Genomic DNA, 25,429 nt, shown 5'->3' on the forward strand with positions numbered 1-25,429 from the left:
TTATCCATTCTAAATAATGACTTAAGCACCTACCAAGAAACGGCGTGTAAGCATACAATTAAGCCAAGAGGATTTCCCACATTAACTGCGAGATGCAGTACTCAGCACGCCAGTTAATTTCAATTGCAACATTTATACGCAGTTAATCTCCTTAGTATTAGGGACCATGTCCTGCGGAGCTCTCTCCCGGCATAAGAGAATGTTGCTCCAACACAACAGCCTAGCTTTAGCATTCTTGCTCTTAAGCACCGCTGTTACTCAGGACAGGGTGCACCACTAGGTAGGACTGGAGAGAGGAAAACAAACAAACAAACCAACCCCATACTCTTCTTCCAAGACATTTCTGATCTGTTTCTCACATGCATATTAGGTTTCTCATACGCATATTAGGTTTGCGGGCATTGTTCACACTGTTGATGTGCGTTGGGAAAGCTTATTCCCAGGCAGTGAGGAAACTATTGAAACAGCACTCTCTGAAAATACGGACCTCCTAAAGAAACTCTGTGACAGGCAAAAAGATTCTTTATAAATGCCACTTGGGACTAAGACAGCAGTAATATAGATACACATAAGCCTCAGTTGCAATACTATATCTAATGAGAGTGTACACTCAAAAGATGATTTTATTCTAATCGAATATGTAGTATTTCCAAGCATCCTACTCCTGCATGACACCTTCCAAGCTGAGTTTTCATCAGACATACAAACACTGTTGTGAAAACACATAAACAAATCAATGCAAGTAACAGAAAACATCTAGGACTGTTTGCTTCATATGTCCTTCTTAGGGCCCTCTGCCTCTCAACTCCACCAGCTGGAGCTCCATGAACCTGGTTATCTACCAGGTTCTGTTCCTTCTCAAAGTTTTGCCTTTATTGTTCCACAGTCTACTTTGCCCAAAACACATACAAGAGACTCGCACAGAGGAAGCCATTTAAAAAGCAGGTCCAGAGCATTAAGAGTCCCCCAAACCACAGAGAGGGACAAAGGTACACACACTTGCTTTCAAAAGATCCTATCAAAACAGGCAAGCCAATTATTCAGAACTTTGCTGGAGAGACACTTAGGAAAACTCACCAAGCAAGATTAAAGTTTCTTTTATCATGTATTTGTCCTATCATTTTAATAGTCTGTTACACCCAACAAAATGCCTCATGACTCAGCTCACTGCAATTGGTTGGAATGCAATGTTTTCCTAACATATTTGAGGAAGACCTAGAAGCATCGGTTCTTGTGGTTATAGCTCACTCAGTACTTATTTTTTTTAGCCTTGACCAGGCATTTTTCTTTACACACCTCTCTAACCTGGCCAAAGAATAATACCTAAGATTTTTCAAAATTCTTTACACATTTACATTCCAAAGTAATTGATTCTTCCTATTTCCATATTATTATTATTATAATGTTATATCTTCCTTCAAGTTGACACAACAGAAAAATCAGAGCTCTGAAATATACTAAGCCAGGAACTCCGTAACATTTTCACCAAGATGAGTTTGGATGAGCAGTAAATAAGGAATAAAGAGATAGATGGTAGAGTTAATTTTTAAGTTACAATGCAGGAAAGACATATGGAGTCTGTGTTGATAGGTCTCCCTTAAATCACTGAATAAATGTGCTGCCACAACCAAAAAACATTGGGCATCATCAGAAGCAGGACTGTGAACTAGGCAGAGGGCATCATTCTGCTGCCTCAGAAAAAAAACTTAATGCACCCCCATGCAGGGTACTGTGTGCAGTTCTGATCTTCATCTTGCATTGGACATAGAGTCAGAGAAATGCAGAGAAGGGCAAGTGAAATGATCAGGGGGACTGAGCTGCTGCTTTACAAGGCAAGGACTCTTCAATTTGGACAAAAAAGGTCAAGGGGAATTATGATCAAAGCTTATAAAATCATGAAAGCAGTGGTCAAGCTGAATGCAAAACTGTTATCAAATCTTGCAAAACGAAACCTGGGGGAGACTTGATGAAAATAGTAATACATCAGTTTACAACAGATAAAGGATATATGTCTTCATTCAGCAAACAGTGAACTTCTCGAGTTTGCTGCCACAGGAGGTTGTGAAGACAAGCAGTACCAGCAGGTTCAAAAAAAGATTCAAAAACACATGGCCCATATACGTGTACAAAAAGGACTAAGTGCAGATGCAACCTCCAACTTCTGTAGCACAAGTGTGAATGCTGAGGAAATATAAAGGAAGCAAGTCACAGAAACCAACTGGGTTCCCAACCTTAATGGGCATCTGCTACTGGCACAGTTAGAGACAGAACATGAGGTTAGATATACCACTGGGCTGACTCGATAGGGAATTTAAGTCCATTTTTAGTCACCAAAAGCTTTAATAAGGTGAGAGTTAAGAGAGAGATGTACATAATCAATGTTCTTTGTCTTGGCATGACAGGACTGTACAGTTTTAGAAAACATACCAGGGCAGTTAACCTTGTGATAAAATTCTTTTTCTAGGGAGTTGTTGGAAACAGGGAGAATTTCTTACAGTTTTTACATTAGAGCTTGAGGACAGCATTTTCCATGACAAATTAAGTGCTGGTAGTTTGGCTAATGTTTCTAAGAAGAGAAAGCTTTTCTGCATGCTGCGTATCTGCCCCTATTGAAGGATTACAGAAGCTAGCATAAATAAACCAAATTACACCAGTGGTGTGACTTCAGGGTATGTGTAGATTTGTAGACTAGTGAAATTAAACAGCCACAAAAGGGCAATTCCGCATATACCATCTAGCATGCGCGCTCCCAACACTTTCCTTACATTGGATCTACCAACACGCAGCAGCACAGTCAACCAGCCAATCTTAAAAAAGTTCCCTCTCTTTCTCCCTCCTTCGTTCACAAAAAAAAAAAAAAGGGAAGAAAAAAAAATCCAGAGTTGGTTCAATTCATGGTTCTGACAGAAGACAACTCACCTTGCAGTACAGTCTCTAGGATGCTAGAGATGTGAAAGGAAGGAAGCCAGGGAGGGGAAAAATAAAGCTTAACCACCTCTCTCTTCAGCAATCCACAGTTAAATGAGGTTGGATGCCTGTGAAACCAGCCTAAGAAAACTAGAATTTAAGAAAATGCCCATACTTCGCAGCATTTACTCATCTTCAGGTGGAACGATCTACACAATGACAATGTTATCAGTCATCATTTGCTCTGCAGAGCAGCAGTGGTATTATACTGTGGGCAGACATCCTTCTTCTGATGCATTAAAAAAAGTTATACATGGGTTATTTTTAATCTGGATCAGTTCCCTAATCCAAGTTACACACAGCTTCACAGACACTTGCACCAGTAACATGGAAGGGGTGGGCAGACAACAAGCAACCCCATCGCCCTCTGATAAGCTGGAACACAAGAGCAGCATCCTCCAAAATAAACATCGGGAAATGACAGACTTAGCTGGGTATGTAGTGTTGTTGGTGAGATCAGGCGGGGCAATTAGAACAGGGAACTGATATGGACATTAATAAAAAATAAAACAAAACTAAACCCACATACCTCCCAAACAAGAAAGGGATTTGCGTTGAAGTTAACTCTCTGATGCAGTTCACCCAGCTCTCTCACCCACAGCACAGCTGAGGGGTCAGTAGCTCCTTAAACAGACCGTGCTGCCAAAAAGTATTTGAAGACCCAACCTAAGACTGTGGTCCATGGTCACTTTTGCCAGATCAAAGCATAGCTTACTACCATAAAGGGGAGTCTTGCTTTTTATTCTCTTGGTCATTCCTACCACTGTTTTTGTGTGGCATAAAACTACTTGATGAGTCACTGAGGGAACTAACCCAGCTGAAAATTCTTCATTTTGTTTTTTGCCCAATTTGTAAAGGAAAAGATAGGAATAAGCAGTATGGTTCAGGAAGAAGGGCCATTCCATTTTGCAAGACTGAAGGTGAAACCATATTCACAATCACTTTGTTTCAGGGGAAGCCTGGAAGTGCTCAGGTCACCTGAAATGACTTTTTTTTTTTCCTGTGATAGTTTCTTCTGTAATAGCTGGGCAGATAGGATGGGCTTGAATGAGACCTGGCATCATTTACAGAGTTGTATTACTTAAATTATAGCAATAAACAAAAAACAATATCTCAGCATGCTTCCAAAGGAACTGGTGCACTTTTAAAAGCAACAGCCATACACCTCATGTGCTTGTACTCCTCCTACACGTATGTCCTACTCCTATTCCCTTGCTCTTGACCTCCCTCTCCGACACAGACTAGATAGTAGGTAAATATTCCTCCATTTGTGACTGTAATCAACAGAATTTGCCAAAAAGTTTATTCCACATCAGCCAAAGGCACAGTTTCATGTGCAGTGCAACTGAGGAACATAAGAGCTCACGGCTGCTAAAAGGGGAAAGTTTCATTCCTCTTCCCTCCCTTTAACATTTTCCCTCTCCTCAGCCTATTCCTGGCCATCATTAAGGATCCTGCTCCACTCTCGCATCAGATCCAGCTTTTGTCAGACCTTTCACTGAGACCAATTAAAATGGCACAGAACGATCCCCTCACCCCCTGCCAACACCAAGCTGTCTGAAAACATGCTGCAGCCAGCACAAATGATGCAGTAGAATCTCATGGGGAAGGGCAAAAGAAATCAGAACTGTCCCCTTTCAACAGCAAGTCATGATGTTTGTTCGCTGGATCTTGTGAAACTCAACCTCTAAGTAGGACATTCTTAAAGTATAAAGTGGATTTAAAGAGCATTTTTCTTTCAGCCAGATTTAATACAGATTATTTGCCATCAATTGAACTCAGTGTTTGTGGCATACCGTACCCACGTTTGAGTGCTGTAACAATTGAGTGCTTTGTGAAGAAAAACAATTAAAGAGAGCCTTCCCTTTCTAGCTGGTCACTTACGTGGCAGAATTACAAACTACATACAGGAAGATAAATGTATATACAGCTTGAAAAACACAGTTGATCCATCTCATCAGCCTTGCTGTGGAATTAAGGAACTAAACAGAAGATATTATCGTACCAAATATTTAAAAAGGAGATAAACAGAAGAACTAAGCTGTTCACAGAGGTGCCAGAAAGTATTACAGGTCGCCAAGACAGAATGGTTTTCTTTGGAAAATTTAGCATGAACCTAAATACAAATCCTAAGAACTTTGACTAATTTGCCAAGAGAAGGATGAAAGCTTGGTTCCTGGAATCAGAATCTGAACAAAGCAGGACTGAAAATGATTTAGTGCACAGATACTCACATTTTTATGCATGTCCCCTGGAGAAACATACTAATGTCTGCTAGTTTCTAGTAGAGGCCACCAGGTAGCTTTACAAGCATTCATCCAGCAGGCAGGAGCATAGCCACTCTGACACTACGTGCTGTCTTTACTGCTGAGAATCTCTGCAAGGCTGTGCAGACGCCCCAAAATAATGGTAACAAGTTTAGGAACATGAGGGGGACACCAGATGTCAAGTAAACAGTAGGGGAATGGGAAGGCTAGGCATAATTTGGTTGAGATTTCAGCCCAAATCCAGATTGAAATCTGCCATTTATGAAGTATTATTAACAAGTATATTGTAAGGAGTCATGCAGAGAAAAGGAACAGATCATCTAAATGCACTTCTATTCCCGACTTTTATGCTAGCACCCATTCTCAGCTGCTTAGGAGGAGCCAGGTCCTTCAGTGAATTAGAAACCTTCATTATTCAGAACTTTTACTTCCAACTCACTGACATTCAGTCAGTGAAAACAGATGAATACTAAAAACGTGGAAGAAAAATTCCAAAAAACCCCAGTCCTACAAGTGGTTCACTTCTTGTCCGGTCATTGGCATACACTCCCACATAGGGAGCCTAAAATGGCATAGTCGAGTTTCACATGAATATACGATTACAGGTTGCTTGTATTCAGCAAAAAATAAGTCACAAGCAAAAGCACCTTTGAGAAAGAATAAACAACAGTGACTACCTAGGCTCAAGGGGAAGGTAGAAGACCGTCCCATCTGCAAATGTAGAGAACGGCTGAGTAATAGGAATAAAATCAAGGTGGGGGCAGCTCCACTTGCAAAACAGTTTAAAATTCTCCCCAAATACATGGAGGGAACTCAGTATCTGTTCTCCTTCATTTCATGCACTAAGACATAAGAATGAAAGGGAAATGTGGGTGGCAGGAAAGAAGGAATAAAAGGTAGGGAGTCTGCACAGCCATCAGATATAAAAAGATGAAGACAATGAAAATATGACTGAATAAAAATGGACTGCAGTCAATAAACGAACAAATGAAATGTCCTCGTATTCCAAAGACAATATAAGAAATGGCACCAGTATCATTATTGTGTGCTGAACATAGCTTGGAGCTGACTCACAAAGCCCCTCAGCAAGGGCAAACTAACCATTTATTCCCAATAACTGCTCTGATACAAGGATAAGAGTCACCACATCCTGGGTCCAGCAGCAAAGCCAGCTTGAACAATGTTCTCCCTTACCTCTCACCGCTGCGGCCCCCCGCAACTACACTTTATCACACCTTCAAACGTGACAAGAAAACCATTTCTGAGGCTGTGCTGTAACCTGAACAGCTGCAATGATCCAACTCCCCTTCTTTCACCATCTATTTGCTTTAGGAGACCTAAACTTTGAGCTAATAACAAGCCCTCCTAGACCCAGACCCCATGGTGGGCAGTACAGACAAACATAAATGGATCTGCAGGAGCCAGATTACGCAGCACACAGATATCCAAGCTGTGGTCATCACTTCAGGGGCACAATATAGCACATATGATTGTATAGCCATTTTTTTTCTCTCCAGGTAATCATTTTCTGTTCTAAATCAGCGCTTGTCCAGGCTATAGGCTTCCTAAGTTATTATGCCTGATGTACACAAGCTTCTACTCAGCTACAATCTGAGCTGAGTGAAGCAGAGATGACTTTTTTGGTCTCTGTTGTACAGTACCTCATACAATGAGATCCTCACCCAGCAGTCAGGCTTTTACATACTTGACCTAGCAAGAAATATCTCTCCATGATAACTAAGGCCTTTAAAAAGATGTGCATAATAATATAATTAAAAAATCACAATCTTTTTGATTTTAAAACACAGGTCAGGCTTAAGCTTAGGTACTATGACCAATTGGTTTCTTTGTTTCAACTTTTTCTTCTTTTATTCCTTTTTTTTTTAAAAACAACCATCAACATATGCAATTAACATTTTCTACTGCATTTTTATGAGCATAGACATAGTCAAACAATCTGAGATGCAGCAGTCCAGAGCGCATCTCCTGTGATGACTCCCATCTCTAGTAGGAACGCTGGCCGACTCGTGACAGTTAAAAGATTGCCCTTATACTGTCTGAAGGAGTTACTGCTACTCCTGCAGAGGCATTTTTCCAAATAATACAGCCAGATTAAAAAAAAAAAAAATGTAGACAGAGATCCGCTTGGGCGCTATTTTTATTTATTTATTTATGGTATCATCAGGAAATATAGGTCAGCTACAAAAGATAAGAGTTCTGCATCTGACAACCAAAACACAGATGCGCTGTTTGCCACCTAAAAATGAAAATATAATTGTAAGCCATGTGTTGACAGTCCCACACTTGTAACATTTTCACATCAAAGTTTCCTGTTACCAGCTACAGGATTTCACTGATTGCTTTTCTTTCTAGTAACTTTAAACATAGCAACATTTAAAAGGCATCTATACCTGGAAGGCCCAAAATCAGCAAGCATCCAAGCTCTGTAGAAACAAGACCGATACACAATGTTTTCTGCATATGTACAGACGCAGGATACATCTTTGGAAGAACTGAAAAATATTCACTTACTATAAGCTGTCACTGTAGCAAAAGGGCTTTGCTCATCTCCGAGTAAGAAGCAGGTTAAAGCAATGTGCACTTCAACAAACTAATTATTACTGTTCCTGGCTTCATTGAAGTGCATGTGTTTGCCTTCATCCCTGGTGTTTTCCATGCTTTAATTCTGAAAGCAACATCGTCTTAGTATACAAGTGAAGGAGTGCATGTAGAAGGGGTGATGAACTATATAGGCCTCTCTTTATAGCCTCCATTCAACAAGCAGTGATAAACTGTGAACAACATCTAATAAAAGTCACAGACATCTGAGTAATACTGGTGGCATTTAGAGCTCCTCTCTTATTTATGTGACTCAGAGTCAGACACTCTGCATATTTTCAGCAGGGAATAAACAAAGTCCTCTCTACAGTACAAGCCAAAATGTTCTAGAAGACCATCCTTTTCCACCCTTATTATAAACCACAGACAGACAAAAGCCATCATGCTTCCTTTTAAGCAGAGCAGAGAATGTCCATTTTCTCCAAAACTGCAGTCCTGCTCATCAAAGGTGGAGGCAAAGCCCGAAAGACTCCCCCAGTTATACCCAGACACATTCCTTCAACAAGCCAGAATATTTGCTCAACACTGGATTCTTGGAAACACTCACTGGACAATTTGAGTTTAAATGCCAACAGACAAGTTGAATTGTGTCTAGCTTATTGGAAAATGTTGTGTCACTATTCAGGGCAATTAGTAAAGCAGTCTCCCTCTTTATATTTGGGTGGAGGAAAAACACAGAAGCCAATAATTACTTCAGCAGTTTCCCTTGTGGTGGCCTTTGAAGTGTCTGTCAATTGAAACTTGAAAAGAAAGGAGGAAAAAACACAATGGAAAAAGGAAGATCCTGAAACAAAATTTTGACACTTGGAGAGTTGTCTGGGTTGACAAATAGTTAAAGGAAAAACTGAAACTGGTCTGCTAAAAAACAAAACAAAACACTATTTTATGAACAACCACTCTAGCTGTCTTGCTAAATTTAGTCTTTCTAAACGCTTAACCACGTCTAAGTTCCCCTTATTTTTGGGGTGCGGGTAAGAATTACAGGAAGAGAAAAGTTAGTTCATGCCTCAGCTGCCTTTGGCAAGCCAAAACTAAACCAGTATCAACGAGAGAGTAACAAGAGGCACCTATCTCTGCACAGCTAACTTCAGGTCTATTTAGCTCAGAATCCACTGCCATTAGGGAATCTTCATGCTGATTTCAGTAGGTTTTGAGTCATGCTCTTTTTTGTTGATTACTTACAGACAGTACCTCTGCAGCACTAACTTGTACTGCTTTCCAAGCAAATTAATCTTTATTGTAATTTCAGTAATTCTAGCAGTAATGCTAGGAACGAATGTATTTCTTGGTCTTATTCAGATGAGCATGTCCCATTTATTTAGACTACACATTCCATTTTTATTACAGCTACAGCCTTTTCATTACTTTCTGTGCTGAAATCATTGCATCATTTCGTGAATCACCAATTGCCAATGTTATCTGGGGACGAAAAAATATAACCCAGCATAACATACATAACTGGAGAAGAAGGGCAAGACAGCAGGAAGGAAGGAGTAGCAAACATTTTGCAGTCCTTGGAATTTTTTTCTGCCTGATCAGTCAAAGTGGGGAGTGATAGTGCACTACAGTTCTCTTCAAACATCAGTGAGCCCTTCATGTTTTACATATTTTAATTTCCTGCATACCACTTTTCAGCAGAATACTAAACAAGCACAAATGCCAGAGCTGAAGGGCTGAATGTCTGAAGTCTGATCAAACGTCACTGGCGTGAAGGCCTTGGCACATTCAAATTTTTGTTTTGCCTTTCAGAACAAAACAAAAGACTCTTTCAAAGTCATTAAACTAACGTTAAATGCAAAGAAATCAAACAAGTCATTGATAAGAACCAGACTTTTCTTAACCTCAGTGTTGCTAACTTCTTCACACTTGCTGATATTGAACATAAAAGATTGGTAGACCTAATGAGGCCCAACATCTACTGCCATTAAGCAATATAATGGAAGATTCAATTTATAATTTTGCCTCACACACTTCAACATTTAGTTTTACCAGTTTCCAGGTCCCCTGCACCTACTGTCCCATCAGCATCACATTACAAAAATATGAAGTATTTTCCACAGGTTTTAATACAAGTCAGAATTAATTAACTGAGAAATAATATTACTTGTACTTTTAATTAATTTGGCTCCAGCCATAAAGATTGAGTATCTACACTGCAATACTTCAGGTCAGCCCATTTAGGATAGTAGTAACATCAGAACTTTCAATTCCATGTAAAAACCTTAAGTAATACCATGAAAAAAATATATCAGCAGTACAGTTAAGCCTAACCACAGCTCAATGGCAGACCCATTAGGAACAGCATTATTGCTGCTACTAATAAAAATATAGAGAGTAACTCACTATAGGCAAACTTCCCTTGCATTCACCATATAACCTCAGTATTAGGTGCTAGCAGGATTAACCTCTAAATTCAGTGCACTTATTTCGCAATGAACTAAAATTGATTTTGCAGCCTGTGGAATTCTACTGATTTCAACAGCAATGAAGTAACACGAAATCTGAGGTGAATTTCTCTGAATTACTTATTAGAAAGAGAGAGAAGAGCCCTCCAATATTTCAATTGCACTTTGGCATGAGCGATTACTTTATCACAATGTTTCCATATAGAGTTCAGACAGAATGATGTAAAGATGATTCATTTAAATTTGAATGGTCTAGTACTGTAAAAAGACAATATTTTATATATGTTAAAGTAAACTATTGTGGCAAACACGCTTCGATAGACTATGCAAGTGTCATGTTGAATGATTTACCTACCTTCTCTGTGATGTAGAAATTAGAACTATCAGCATGCTGCAGCGCATATTGATCATGATTTGCAAGAGACCACCTTAGAAATACAAAATACAAAAAGTAAAACATAAAATGAAATCTTAAAAAAAAAAAAAATAACAGTAACAACAACAAAAAAACCCACACCCTTTGCATAACTGGTCTTTGCTATGATCAAACCCGTACCCGTCACTCAGGTGCATTTCCCATACTTATTCACAGGCTTCAACAAGGGACTCCAAAGTTTAAAAAAGAAAACAAAAAGCATGCATTCATAAAAGAAATGCATACTTATGGGCTATGTTTATAGTTGAGATATTTTTCCCTTTGCTTATCTCTAACTGAAATTCCTAAGCTTGACCATGGTCAGTCAGAAAGAAACAACATAAATACATTTCCTCAAAAGTAAAGCTTAAAAAAGTGAGAGGAAAAAAAAAAAAAAAGAGAGAGAGAGGAAAAAATAAACTCTATTTTGGCACTTCAGTGCTCCAGACAAAAAAAGGTGATCATGATATTAGTTCCAGATCTACAAAAAAAAAACAAGCATAATTTTTGCTTGCAATAAGCAAAGTCATTATATCACTAAAACAGACAGACTGCATTTACAGTATTGGGACTCTACATTAGCTTATCTATAAACTCATATAATGTTAAATTCATATATTACATTAACTCAGAAAACAACACCTTTCTAATTCAGCTGCAATTTGATGGACATGAACTAGTTTCTTCTCTATTGTAACCCTTGCTTAAAAGGGCATTATTTCACAAATATCGATAGGTTTAATTTAAAGAAAGATAATTTTGTCGAGCAATTATTAGTTCATGTTGAGGACAGGACTTGTACTTAGTATTTTAGCTCCACACGAGCAGTCAAATCAACTGGACCAGCTTACAATATCCACTGGGCCCAGTGCTTAGAAAGCGAAGCCACAGTCACCGCAGCAGTTTCTTAACCTATGAACTGCAGGGACCACAAGGGTAAAGTGAGCGGGGAAATCTCGTTTTTGTGACGAATGACAACAAAAACGAGCCTAAATGAGCCACCCACATATGACAGAGATGCTGTTTTCAGAATCTTATAAGTAATCGATCCAAAATATACTGCAAATTCAAAATCTGAAGATAAAACAATTGTATGACTTAGGAAACTAATCACGAGTCATTCAGAAGATCTACATTTTCTTCAGAATAATCATTATCTCCCCAGTTGGTTTAATAACTCAAAGTATAGTATCTAGTACCTACTGTATGGCAGAACTTACCCATCGCAGACTTCTTTTATTATTGAGGACAGTGGCTTTTTCTGATCAAAGAAAGGGGAAAAAAAAAAAAAAATCAGCGAATTGGAACAGCCCTGAACTCCTAAAGTATGTTTCCAAAACCAGTGATTCCAAACAACAAAATAAGTTAGCAGCATTTCATTTTCTTTTTAATATAGATTCATTACATACATTCATATCAATTCATTTTCCTTTTAATGCATCCTTGATAGTACTGAAAAATTTTCTGGTATTTTGGTCAGCAAGCCTATAAAGACAATGCTACATAATTAGAATGATAGTCTTTTTTTCAAGTTTTTCAAGTTACCAGTCATTTCTGCCAACTTTAGCCCATACAGCATCAACTGAGCTTGTGGAGGGAGTGGCGAGGGGGATCAGAGAGTCTTTTGTGTACACTGTAACACATTACCCAACAGAAAAAAAATAATCAGATATCAACATTAGCATTTGCCTGGAATGACATCTGAAGCAAGAAGTTATTCCGCTTTTTGTTTTTTTTTTTAAAGCTTTTGCTGCTTCCAGGTATCAGTCATATGATGACAATAAAACTCTCCTAAATATGCCCATACAGCTTTCCCACTGCTAAAGCATCAGCTGAGAGGTGTCAAGATTCCAGATGTATCAGTTCTGCTTTTTTCTATGCATCTGCATTTGAAAGCATTTGGACTGACTGAAAACAGTTCTGTTTTAGGTCCCAAAATAGAAGAAACAGTCTAGTCCAGTGATGTTGCAACACTGAACATTGTTATAAACACAGGGTGCACGCACACACGTGTCCTTAGAAGAGTGCTGGCTAAAAGAAAGTACATCTTTATGACCCAAAACGTGGCCAAGTTGCATGGCAAAAAGAAACAGACCATTGTTCACTTCTGAATGACCACTGGGCCTTTTTTCTCCGATCATGGGTGACCCCACAGAGCATTGCACAGAGCTGCTGCTTCTCAATAACTCTTCACATCACCTGAGCAATGTAAGAGCCTCAGCTCTACTTTCAATAAGCATAGTTCACTGAATCATTACAAGAAAAGAAAGGGGGGAAGAAGGGAGGGCATAAACCAACTCTACTGCCAAAAGAAGCAGTCTCCCTTAAGTGACTCTAGATAAACAAAAAAAAAAAATCATGAAAAATCACATTGGGAAACTGACTGGGCAGCAAAGGAACTTGGTGGCAGGGCACATTGCACGGAGAGGGTTATTTTTCACTTGGATTTGTTGCTTGAACTGCATCATTGCACAGAGTGGAAAGCAGAGATGGGAATATCAGCTGTCAGGTCAAGTATAAGGAGGGTTTTCTGATTTCAACAGTCAACTAAGATGGTTTAGAACAGGCAAAATATAACACCACATCATTTGAATTGCACATGAATGAAAGCACTTGCTGAAAGGACCCATCCTGTCCCTGCTTGCCTTACCTCCCAAGCCTGTGCTTCTACCCTTCCTTCATTGCCTTTTCTGCTTTTTATGTAACCAAAAAGATGAGCTGTACCAAGGAACTTGATTAAAATAAAAATTGGCCTAGCAAAAAGGAAAGGATAAAATAAGTTTTCAAATAGATAAATTTCCTCATCTGACTCAGCGTGTGCCTAAATGAACAGCAAATGGCAGCATGCGACAAAAAGGGCAGAAGTGTGAAGCTGGTCCTTCCTGCAGCAGCCAGCAAGCATCATCTTCATAGCAGCTTTGCTCTCCTCTGGGCTGACCCAGCCATTTGGGTGGCCATGCTGTGAACCACACCAGGCAGCTGAGCCAGGAAAGAAAGTGTTTTCTTCCCTCCAGTTCTTTAGCCTGATCTCGTTTACTCTGTCATTTATGTGGGGCTGCTTTGACCTGCTGCCCTCCTCTCCCAAGAGCATTTGTAGCACATCTGTTTCTCTATATGCATGTAGCTATGTGAGTAAATCACATCTCCTTATTGGGAGAAGGGAGAAAAAAAAGTGAAAAAAAAAAAAGAAAAAAAAAAAAGAAAAATCAGCAACCCTGTGTAGTCAATCCCCAGCTTTCTTCCCTCCTATCCCTCAAGAAACATAAAACCCCACTGGGGCAGGAGGGAGGAGCGCAAGTTTGCCCAGAGCTGGGAGATGCCAAGTTGCTGGCCAGCAGGTGTGCGCCGATTTGCAGGCCAGCTGCTGCCCGACAGCGCGTACAGCCCTGCACTCGGCCTCCCCTTCCCTGCTTTGGATGCTAACGCCACCCTTCTCCTGTATTTGCCGATTGCAACAAAATTTTTATCTGGGATTTTAGTTCCTTTTTCAAAGTAAATTGAGATCAGCTAACATTAAAAACAAATCAGGGACAAATAAGAGCAACAGCCTTTCCCTTTCCCCTCCTTGAGGGAATTAGGATGAAAAGAATCTGCAACAAGCCAAAATGGCAATGATAATGAAACCCTGGGAAGGTCAGATACAATTACTTTCAAAATCAGGATTCTGCTACTTCTGAATCTCCTGCCCCATCAGCTTTCATGTCCTTTCTCAATCTTTCAGTCTAAGAGACCCATCTCCCTCCCGCTTTCACTAGTCCAGACCATCTTTGCTTTACTATACGACATTTGAAATTAAAAACTTGGAGGAAAACAAAACACAGACCAACTAGAAGCTGTAAAGGCACAGTTAAAAAGAAAAACAAGATGGATCTTAAATAATAATTAATACAGACAGCCTTTCATAGCGCTGCTTTGTCCTCCTGCGGCACTACTGCTGCAGCACTGAAGTGATGAATCGACTTAAGCGCAACCCAGTTCACAGCAAGAGAATGAAAGGAAAAAAAAAATCATCACCAACAACAACTCTTCTGGGATACAAAGTCTGCAATTAGTGATTTGATATCACTAACGTGAGCTTTACAAATCAACAAAGGTAAAATAAATACCACTGCAATCCTAATAAGCTGCTGCTCCTAACTATCCCCTAGGCTGCATTCCCCTCCCACAAATAAGTCTCTAGACAAAATTCTTCTCCCTTTCACATGAAACAGATAAATTGTCACCAGCACCAAGTGCTCACAGCTGTAAGCGAGATGTTGCTAAAAACCTGCGCCGGCTGCGACAACTGCCTCTGTGAAATCGCTCCGGCGGCGTTATGTAAGCCAGGGCTGCGGAGAAGGCTCTGGCAGGCAGCGCATCAACCGCGCAGCGCCGGCTCTGCTGCCACCCCTCCACACCAACAGCAACGTTATTCATTCTCCTTGGAAGTGAGAGATGGGCGAGGGACCAGTGCTCGCCTCCCTTCCTCCAAGCTAGCTCGTAGCCCTGTCTCCAGTACTGAGCCCCTCGGGGGCCCTGCTGCTAAAGGTTGCAAGGAAAATATCAATGCTTAAACCAACACTGACAGGACACTACTATTTATTTTACATATAGCAATGTATCAGTGTTAGCAAATAAAGAGAAGTGAACCACTTCTTTTCTTTTTAAACCATGAAAGAGGAGATAAAAGTCTACTTCCATTCTCTGCAGAGTAAATCCACTCTGCAGGCCATTCAAAGATAACAAGTTTTCTTGCCTAGGTGTAAACATTTGCCTGATATCAAGGAGAAAGGATTTGATGTTTTTGTTACCTTAACCTTCACATGATCATTTTTATGGAATAAAATTTTTGCTACATTTACAGTTCTTAAAAGCCAATCCACCTTATTACTTCAGGGGCTTCAAACACCTCCTTACAATTAGACAGTCCAAAAATCTTTCAGAGTTTTTCCTTTACTGAGATTAGTAGTTTCTACTAGTGCCATCTGTCTTTATGTCCTTTTCTACACTAGCTGAAATGAAGTGTGCTGTTACACATGCCGAAACGTTCATTTAAAGCTTTAGCATGGGGGGGGAGGGGCAGAAATCAAGCTGTAGTTTTAGTCCATGAAATAATGCAGACTAAAGTAAACTCTATGCTCCTTGTAGGAGATTACCCCCTAGCTAACATATCAAAACCATCTGTACTGAACACAAAGGTTAGTATATGGAAATTGTTTTTCTAGTGCAGATATTGAACCGATAGCGGAAATGCAATGGAAATCAGTAATAGGACATTACAACCTCATCACTGTTGTTATCATCTATGTATATCATCTACATATAATTACACGTGTGGGCAACCCCGTAACTGACGCTAACCACAGGCAATGCTAGAGCTGATGTGAATTTACACATCCAGTAGTCTAAAGCATTGGCCAGTTAGTACAGGTGTCAGAGATGCTGGCTTAGTCTAATCCTGACAACATCCACCATGCAGCAGTATCCTTTTTACCTTTCCCTCATCATTTCTGCAGTCCTCCGCATGTGTCTCAGGACATTTCCAGGTGCATCTTAGCACATAGGTCTCATCCTCAGTCTACTTGAGTACGTCCCTTGGCACTGTGCAGGAGGTAGCTATTTGGGCAGTATTTTGTACCACTTCTGAAGTAACGGGCAGAGCAGAACCTGAAATTTCCCACTCTAAGATATTTCTCCATCAGTTTCAGCCTTTCATGTCTACAACTTCCAGTCCCCAAGCACAGACATGCAAGGCCAGGCTTTGTGAATCCACAACACTCTTTTCTTCCAGGGAAACTGTGAGATGGGGCAAAAGAAATTAAGAACATTCAACCTGCCAACATTAACAAAACCCTAGTCCAGTTCAAGCCACCAGTATACTAACCTGGGTACATTAATCTGAGTTTAAAGCACTTCCAAAACAAATAGAACATGTGCGTGCATGGACTTTAAAGAGGATAAAAGCCTAGATCTGGGTACAGGCCTATGTTATACATGCAGTACCGACGCTTTGATTGGGTTATACCTGGAACTTGTAGACAGGTTTTCTTTAAGGCAAGGACGAATACCTTCGCTTGCAGAGGCTCATTCCTTTTTCCTATTGTTGTTGACAACGACTGGGGATATCAGTTTCCCTAGCTGACACCTTTTATCACAGAATTAATAAGAAAAACCTTAACCCTTGCTGTCGTTAAGCCTATCACAGAGAAACAGCAGACGCGGCACATCTGTTGGAGAGCAGAAGACAGCCAGGGAGTAAAATAGAGTTCTACTGCTGCTCTGTACATCTGTCAAAAAGCCAGACTCAACATAGTGAATACACTATTCCGTCTATAATTAATGGTACCGCTCTGCTAATAACTCTTGTAGTGCAAAAGTCATTTTTATGGCTATTATAAAACAGAAAAAGACCTCTCTTCACCATCAGTAGAGGCTTCCTCTGTTACCATCATATAACAGGGGCTACAGAAACAGAAGTACAACTGTTCAATTGCAAGCACACCAGACAGCAGGACACCCGGGTCCTTGACTTACTATTTTGCCACAAATTTCTCCTCATGTAAGAGACGAGGCCCTCCCCTGTAAGTGGAGGGTACCAGATCACTCTGGACTTTAGTCATCCAGCTTGTCTTTCCTTCTCCAAATCACTCCTGGAATCAGCTCTCTCTATTGACTACAATGGAGTATTTGTCAGACCAGGCTCATTAACTAGGCAATGGGTATCTAAAATACGGAGAACTGGATCTCCCTAGCTCATGGGGGCTCTGGAGGGAAGAACAGGAGGGCATTCCAGTACCGCAATAAAAAAAAAAAAAAAAAAAGACCTTAAGAAGGCCAAGGCCAGGTCTATGCTACAAAATTGGGTTGGTGGGGCAACACGACCTAAAGCAGGAAATATTCACACCCCCAAGTTCACAGGCAAAATCCTCATTGAGAGTGCAGCTTGCTGATGGGAGAGAGATTTTTAATGGCTTAGTTTATATCATTTAAGGCGGCAGTTTCAGTAGGGCAGTAGAAAAACTATGCTATAAATATAGCTGTAGGGGTTTGCAGGGCACATAGGACTTGAGGAAAACCGTGCGCTTGTCTGTTTCCTCTTCTCCATTCTCAGCTGCAGTTTCCTCAGCTACCCCCTCCTCCCCAGCAAGACATCCTCATTCCTAAATCTGCATTTCCCTAGATACCGCATTGCCCCACAGCACACATGTTTAGAATGATAAAGTGACTGTAAAACAAGGAAGCAGCGTTCTTGAGTGAAATGTATCAACATTAAAACAAACAAAACACAGAATTTTATAAAAGCTCGTTACTCAACATCTTGATGTCCTAACAAGCCACAAGCCCTGTCTCTTCAAGTACCTTGCAAAGTACTTTGGCCTGCCAAAGAAACTCCCAGTCATAAGAGTACTGAGGGGTTATAAAACACCTAAAGACATACAGCTCAGTGGGTTACAGCATGGTCCTCTGCAACATCTACTTGCACCACAGATTTAAAATACAGTTCAGAATACTTCTTCAAAAGTTATAAAGCAGGGCTTTAAGATGTGTTTCTTCACAAAATCATGATGTTAGGTGAGCATACTTCTGCAAATTGGTAGAAAAAGTCTCTACGTGAAGGTGCGGAAAATTTGCACTGTGGGGTTTTTACCGTTATTCTCTTTTGTAATACAACTCTGAAGTTCTGGAAGGAGGATATAATTGAATTATGAAGTGCTCCTGGATACTCCAGCTGGCCAGAATGTGAATGAAGAACCTTGTAATTAATTTAGTTGTGTGTAACTCCAGGAATCTCATCGTTATACCAAATGTTTCCTTTAAACATAGCAGAATTAACGCTTGAGCCATAAGACTCCTGCTGTTTCTAGGAGAAGAATTGTTATAAGTGTCTGTGTGTCTCTATATGCAAGTGCTTCTGTGCAGATGCCACAATTTCAGTTACATACTGCCTTCATCTTAAAAACGCGGTAAGTTGAAGGCAACAAAATTCAGGACTCCTATCAAGAGGTTCTTGCTAGCACTATGGTGCTAACAAAAGCAGAGCCAGAATTCTCTCTTCATTCCTCTTAACAAAGGAGAGAATTAATGAATGTCTCATCTCTTTTTTTTTTATACATCTGGGTTTTTTTATACTATTCCTGATCATCCTCTATGTTAGAGGTCAGGAAAGCTGGGACAGTACTTCTGCAAGATCTTAAGAGAAGTCCTATTTCAAGGGTCTCTTGGTTCAATTTCCACTTCTATAAGAAGCATTTAAAATGCCTTTATGGGCATTTAACTGATGTCTCCTAAGGCAGAGGAGGACAGCACAAGGTAGAAAGTATAAACCACATCCATCAGTCCATACCTCACTAAATATCCTCCATTTCTTTCACAACTTCTAATCTCCCTCTACAGCCATTGCCTCTTCAACCCATTAAGTTTTGCTGCCTTCTCTGTATTCAAACACTATCTGCCAAAGCTTTTCCTGTATTTTTCAGTGATGAGGTCCCAGCCATGCACCACAGGATGTCAGTTCACAGCCTCAGAAGAGCTCTAACCAAACAGTCTGAATGTGGTTTTGGACAAGCCTACAGCCAGACTAATAAAACATAATATGCAACTATAACATTGCTCTTTTATCCAGAATGGCTGCCTGCCACCACAGCGAAGAGCTAGTGGGACTCTAATGATGACTGCTCAAACCCTATGGTCCCATAAGAAAGGCTATCATATTTTTCATCACTCGTTGTAATTGAACAATGACTGGTTCATTATGTTAACAAAGCACTATGTATGTATATATGCACTGAATTATATCCAACTCATTAAAACATCCGGATTATTGTTTCCACGGTTATTTTTATTGCTAAATGGCTTTTTTCCCCCCCTCAAAAAAGAGGCTTTTCATTAGTCCAGCAAAGAAAATATTACCTTAAGTTAGCGGATATTATTTTCTTTCCAGTTCTATTAACAATCCCTGAAGGTAATAAAATCGAAAGATTATAAAAAGTTAAATATTTTCACTGTGATTATACGTTGGTTAGTATCTACTTTATAAACACTTTCATTTTCTATTTTGTGAAGTTGAAATACTGACCATTACAACAAAGAATAATATAAGAAGTCATTAAACACTTACTAGTCTTTGTTTAAAACCTAAAACTTTAAATAAGTCAGCTTTAAATAAGCCCTAACTTCAGTAAACTGGCTCAAGCTAGCCAAGCCATTTCCAGCCTTTGGAAGAGGCAACCACCTTTTGACTCATCTGCCTTGGTGCAGATTCCTGAGGCAGCAACAACCTGGGGGAGGGCTGAGAAATGGCTGTGATGGCCAGCTTCAAGGGTGAACTCTCCAGCCTGGAGGAAAGGGTTTGTTGCTAGCAAATCCAGCAGGCAGCAGTTCTCTAGGCACTGTAAGAATTTTTCATGTGCTCCCTCCTAGTCCCCTGTCCTCAAGAAACTGAGATCTTGTGAGCTGTTAAAGGCACTGGCATTCCCATTAACTAGTTTAAGCTCATAAGGTGCAACACCATTGGAAATCTTCACAACAGTCATACCAAAAAAGCATCAGTAACTCCAGCTACTGCAATACTATTACACTTTTTGATGATAGTTCATATAATTTTGCAGGCTTGTGGGAAGGAGGTAAAAAAAACTCTCTTCCCTCCTTTACCCCTTCAGCTTTTTAGAGAGTCCAAGTGCGGGGCCAGGACTAACCCTAGGGAGTGGCATTTCATCGTACAGCCTCTGGTATAAACCGATACTAATATCTCTTTCTTCTTCACTGCTTGAACAATTATGGTGTTTGCTAATACTGCAAACATTTAGACTGTGATGCTAGGATGGTATCAGAATACTACTATTACTAGTGACAGCACTCGCAAAAACCACAGCTATTCTTATTTCACATGCATGACAGAAATAATCTGCCATTTTTTCTTCTTTAATTAAGCATTTCACAACCTCTTCTGAACTACGCTTCTCACCACAGTCTGAGAAACACTGACCCACAGTTCTTTCCAAGTGCTGCATTGCACTGTATTAACACGAAACTGCCAATTGACAGTGTTCCTGCAAATTTTGGCCACTGTACCAGATTTGAAAAGGAAAACAGTTTTATTTTTTTTTATTTTTTTTTTTTTTTACCAACATAAAGATCCACATCAATTAACTTACTCTACGCTAAATGATCTGGTAGAAAAGAAAACGTGGAGGAAGAGATTATACAACCAAGTTTGTCCACAAACTGTTCCTTCAGGCAGGAACAGTGTTTACCTCCAACAGTCAGGAAGTTTATCCCCGAGTTCAGAGCAATCTGTTTGTAGTACACAGTGATACCACACAGGCACAAGTGGATTTGAATGGGATGGGCTAAAACTGTTACTGCCCCCAAATATCCATCCTGTGCTTCTCTTGGATGTTGCTTCCCCAGTAACAGGAATAGTAAAGCTGTAAATCCACGATAGAGCAAACAGAATATCTAGGTAACCTAAAACTGGTGCTGGTTTACTTAAAATATTTTGTGCTGTAAATAAAAAAAAGTTGTTGAAGAGCAAGAATAAATAACATTTCAGCCTTCCTATTGCGAAATGGAAGCCTTTCAGACAAAGGAAGTGAAGACAGCAGAGAGCAGGCAACATCCCAAGTTTTCTGTACACAGCCCATGTAGTCCCACTCTTAACATCTTCCAGATTTATCAACCTAAGTCTGGAAGAAGAAGATAATATTCGGTCAGCATCTACCTTTTACTTATTTTCCTCCGGACTGCACCCCCCCAAAAGAGCCCAATGCAAATTCAGATACTGCCTCATTTCTGCTCCTTGTCTTACATGACAGGAGGACTTAGAGGTGGAAGGTCATCCTTATATCAAGCTCAAAGTCATTATCAAACTTTTTCATTAAGGATCAGTTTTGACCACAGTATTGACAGTGAGGATTTATGAAGGTCACACTACAGGAAAAAAAAATGTAGATATTATTTTCCAGATTTCTGTCAGAGAGACAGGGGAAAGGGTGAACACAAACAACAAAACTAAGACATTACGGGAAGCAATAACTGAGTTCAGTTAAGTCCATCTCTCAGGGAGAACACAGAAAAGTACATTATCTTCCTCATCCTTTAAAATAAGCTGTAATGAGTACAGGAAACAGCCAGCTGCTAGGTTTATTGTGACTTAGTGAGTCCGTATCTGGTAAGAGAGGGACCTGTAAGTCATGTGCAATTTTTCCCTCCCGGTTTAAAGCAACTTTCCAGGAAAAAGCACTTGCAAAACTCTGACATCAAATAGCACAGTTCAATGAATGAGAAAGGCGAGACAGAGGCTGGTTCAGTAAAGCATTTAATTATATATTAATTGCACAGGCAAAGAGTCTCCTTAACTCAGTGAGGGTAATTTTCTGTGCTTAAAGTTAAAAACTATCATTGATGAACCCAGGTCAGCAATTCTGCAGAAATGTAATGTAAAGTATCTACTAAAAAAGCTCTGTGCCTCATGAAGTTCAGATTGTCTGAAATCACGTGCTTGAACAGAAGGTTTTCAATGCAAAATCTACTAACTATTGATGGAAAAAATACTTTCCAACTATTTCCAGGTTCAATACCTTTCAATACACCACTGTGAATTGCTGTGGCTTTACAGTGACATTTCCTTGTTTTGAGAGTATTTTCTTCTCTTCACTGCAGAGCAAAATAGGCATCTATACAGCAGGTGAAATGGGTTATTGTGTAATTGCAAACAAATAAATGCCACTAAGCACATACAACAAGCAACCTAAAAAAATACAGATTTTTCTCTAATCTCTTACAAGGAATTTTTAGTCCAATATTTGGAATGGCCTAGTACTCTAAAAGATAAAGAACTTACAGTATACTACAGGGAGGTTTGCTGTTGTTGTTTTAAATAATCATACAATGCTGTCCTTTTAAATATTGCTTTTCTTGTTAGTAAGTGATCAGAGAGGGAGAAAAGGGTAAGGCAGAGTTTTTAGGTTTTTCTGAAATACATACCAGGTAGCGCTCGAATGAGCGGATCCCACCTGGAAGATATGCACTGCACTCTTTGGCTGCAGTGTCTGACCAGCGGGGCAAGATATTTTACTTCTGTCTCCCTTTTTCTTCCTTCCCTTTATCATCTCATAGAGAGCAAGCTATTTGAGATATGAATCATCTCCTCCACTAGAGCTTTTCAACTAAATAGATGTTTTAAGGAAAATGGATTGGGGAAAAGTTGACATTAAATGAACAAAAACCAGAGCTGTGCACGTAGAAGTATGTATCACCCTGTACAGTCTCAGGGCTCGTTCCCTCACTTATCCCATCCCCACCCAAGGAAAACACACAGGCTTGTGTGTATACTTATTCAGAAAGGATGCTTCTTTGCCATCGTCATTTCTTGTCACCATCTGTGCTTTTCATGCCAGAAAGGGGAGGGATGAGGCTCCCAACCTTCATTCCCTCACTTCCCCCCCCATTACCAGTAAGGCTGCTATTAGCCTGCTCCTCTTCAAAAGCATTTGCCCCCTTCCTCCTCCCTACAAAATAGCACGGGAAAGCTTGCAGACAACTTGTTGGCCCTTGCAGGCTGGATTTGAAGAGCTCTGCTCCACATAAGTCAGCCTTGATCTTTCTTGTCTCCTCTAAATCTTGTATCATAAAGGTAAAAATAAGGTTCTATGGCAGTAAGTAATATTTTAGATAAGGAATGAGTTTTGTCTGGAGAGTTACTTGAAGCCTTTTTGTAAATTAAGAATACAATCATTTTGGTATTATTTTACTGCTGCTTGAAAAGAAGCTGAATAATATTTTTTCATTTTTATCCCCACTGTTCTTGATAGCAACGAGCTGTTGTTCATCATGACTAACATACATCTTTCCCTGAATACAGTGTGCACAAAGTCTACCATTTGTTATATAAGAAGAAGAAAAAGGGAATACATTTTTTTTCACTCCAGAAGGCAAGAAATTTGTATCTGTAAAGATATGCTTAGTAAAATATTTCAGCAAATGAAAACAGAGAAGGTTGGCAGGTCTGTAAATCAATCTATAAAGTGCTAAACACTGGAAAACAACCCTTTCTTCTAAAGACGCTTTCAGTGCTCTGTGTGCCTAAAAATCAGACTGCTGTTATTCCAGCCATTCTCAGTCCCATGTTTCTTCAAAGTTCACACAGGCATACGCCACAGTGGAATTAACTAGAAGTGATGTACTGCATGAAGAAGTTAGGATCCCACTTCAGTATAATGTTTTCAGCATAAATTCAGATTTTCTCCTCTCCAATAGAAATTTAAAGTGTCCTCCGTCCCCAGATAGATTAGGGTCTAAGCGAATTATTAAGAGCTTGGCAAGGCTTCCTTCACTCTATATAGTATTTACTGAAATAATAATAGTTCTGCACAGGCATCATGCCGTAGGATTTCAATATATATCGAGTAAACTGTTTAACATTAAAGAGATTGCTTTTAATATTAACATATATGCCACAAACAATCTCAGAGAAGTCCAGAACATAAAACACGGCACTTGTATAACTTAATCCATTTTCTTCCCTGTAAATTTCCTACCAGGAGTTTTTAATCCATAAATCTGCATTTGTTAGCTTCTGCATACTGTCTCAGATCAGTCTTGTCCATGTGGCCATTGCATTAGACCTAACCAACTGCATAGGACTACCCATGAGATACGCTGTAAGGAAAATAAAAATTCTCCTGCTCCCAGAGAGTACCAGTGCTCAAGTTCCAAAATCAGCACTCGCTGCAGCCATTCAGTGTGATCATACTACAAATAAAAGGCACTGGCTGCAAAGATTTGAAAAGACTTACCACCAAGAGGTAACAACATTGTCATAATTTTACAGTTGAACAAACTAAAGAACAGAAGTGTTAAATGGGTCACATAAGCAGCAAACACCTTATTTAAGCAGCTGTTTTAGAAAGCAAAAAAAAAAAAAAAAAAAAGGGCAAAACAACCCCCCTCAGCTAAACACATCAAAAATATTCAACACAGCAACAGAGGAAGAGGGTTACACCCCTCATAAAACCACTTTTTACAGCATATATACTCTCAGAAACATGCATGGATATATAAGTAAGCATAAATGTGAGCACATAAAATAACTTATTTACAGGGAGGCACACAGGGAGCACACACGCAGGCACTTACTTGATCGATTTCCATTAACTTGGGGAAGGCACCTGGCCATTCTATCGCCACCTTCACTATATCAGCAGGAGGGGGCATTGCGACGCTGCTGTTCTTTGGAGCCGGAAAAACTGGACACTAAATACTGCAGAGAGCCGCTCTCATTCACACCTGCAGGGAGAAGGGGGAGAGAGAGAAAAAACAAAACAAAACAAAACAAAAAACAGCAGTTCAGACCAAACTCTAACATTGCCGTTTCATTTCCTACATTTCTGCCTGGCTGAGCAGGTGCATGAATATCTGTGTGTGTGTGTATGTGTGAGAGCACGAGAATCACACATATTCCAGAAGCAAACACAGGACACACTGCCACCACACACTGCACAGCTAGACGGTCTGTTAGAAAGATGGCTGAAGCACGGGAATGTACAGTGAATAATAGTCATGCATTAGATTTAAATAGAGAAATTATTTTTAAATATTATTGAATAAGCTGGTGGGCAAAAGCAACAAACTACAGGAAGCTCCTATTACAGTGTCACCCCTGGAGTCCCAGGGAACGTGAGTGAATAGGCTAGAGCTTGCACTCAGTTCTCTAGAAGAGATTGCCCAGGAAGTTATGGCCAGGAAACACTGTTTCTTTTAACTATAGCAATGATCTT

At 39.9% G+C, this 25,429-nt stretch overlaps 1 protein-coding gene across 12 annotated transcripts in view; it reads right to left on the reverse strand.

The window, feature by feature from the left end:
• ELMO1 (engulfment and cell motility 1) overlaps positions 1 to 25,429 on the reverse strand; it is a 328,408-nt gene that overhangs the window by 236,241 nt on the left and 66,738 nt on the right. For 10 of the 12 annotated variants that reach the window (XM_009679671.2, XM_068935901.1, XM_068935900.1 and 7 more), the window contains 3 exons: positions 24,789 to 24,938; positions 11,894 to 11,934; positions 10,614 to 10,686 (listed from right to left, as the gene is read on the reverse strand). In XM_009679671.2, the coding sequence (XP_009677966.1) occupies positions 10,614 to 10,686; positions 11,894 to 11,934; positions 24,789 to 24,866 (192 nt within the window). In that variant the 5' untranslated portion in view covers positions 24,867 to 24,938. Of the gene's footprint in view, positions 1 to 7,766; positions 7,953 to 10,613; positions 10,687 to 11,893; positions 11,935 to 24,788; positions 24,939 to 25,301; positions 25,330 to 25,429 lie in introns of those variants that run through there. The other 2 variants (XM_009679670.2, XM_068935909.1) reach the window with 2 other exon arrangements.

Source organism: Struthio camelus, chromosome 2 (assembly GCF_040807025.1).
Source record: "Struthio camelus isolate bStrCam1 chromosome 2, bStrCam1.hap1, whole genome shotgun sequence".
NCBI lineage: Eukaryota > Metazoa > Chordata > Aves > Struthioniformes > Struthionidae > Struthio > Struthio camelus.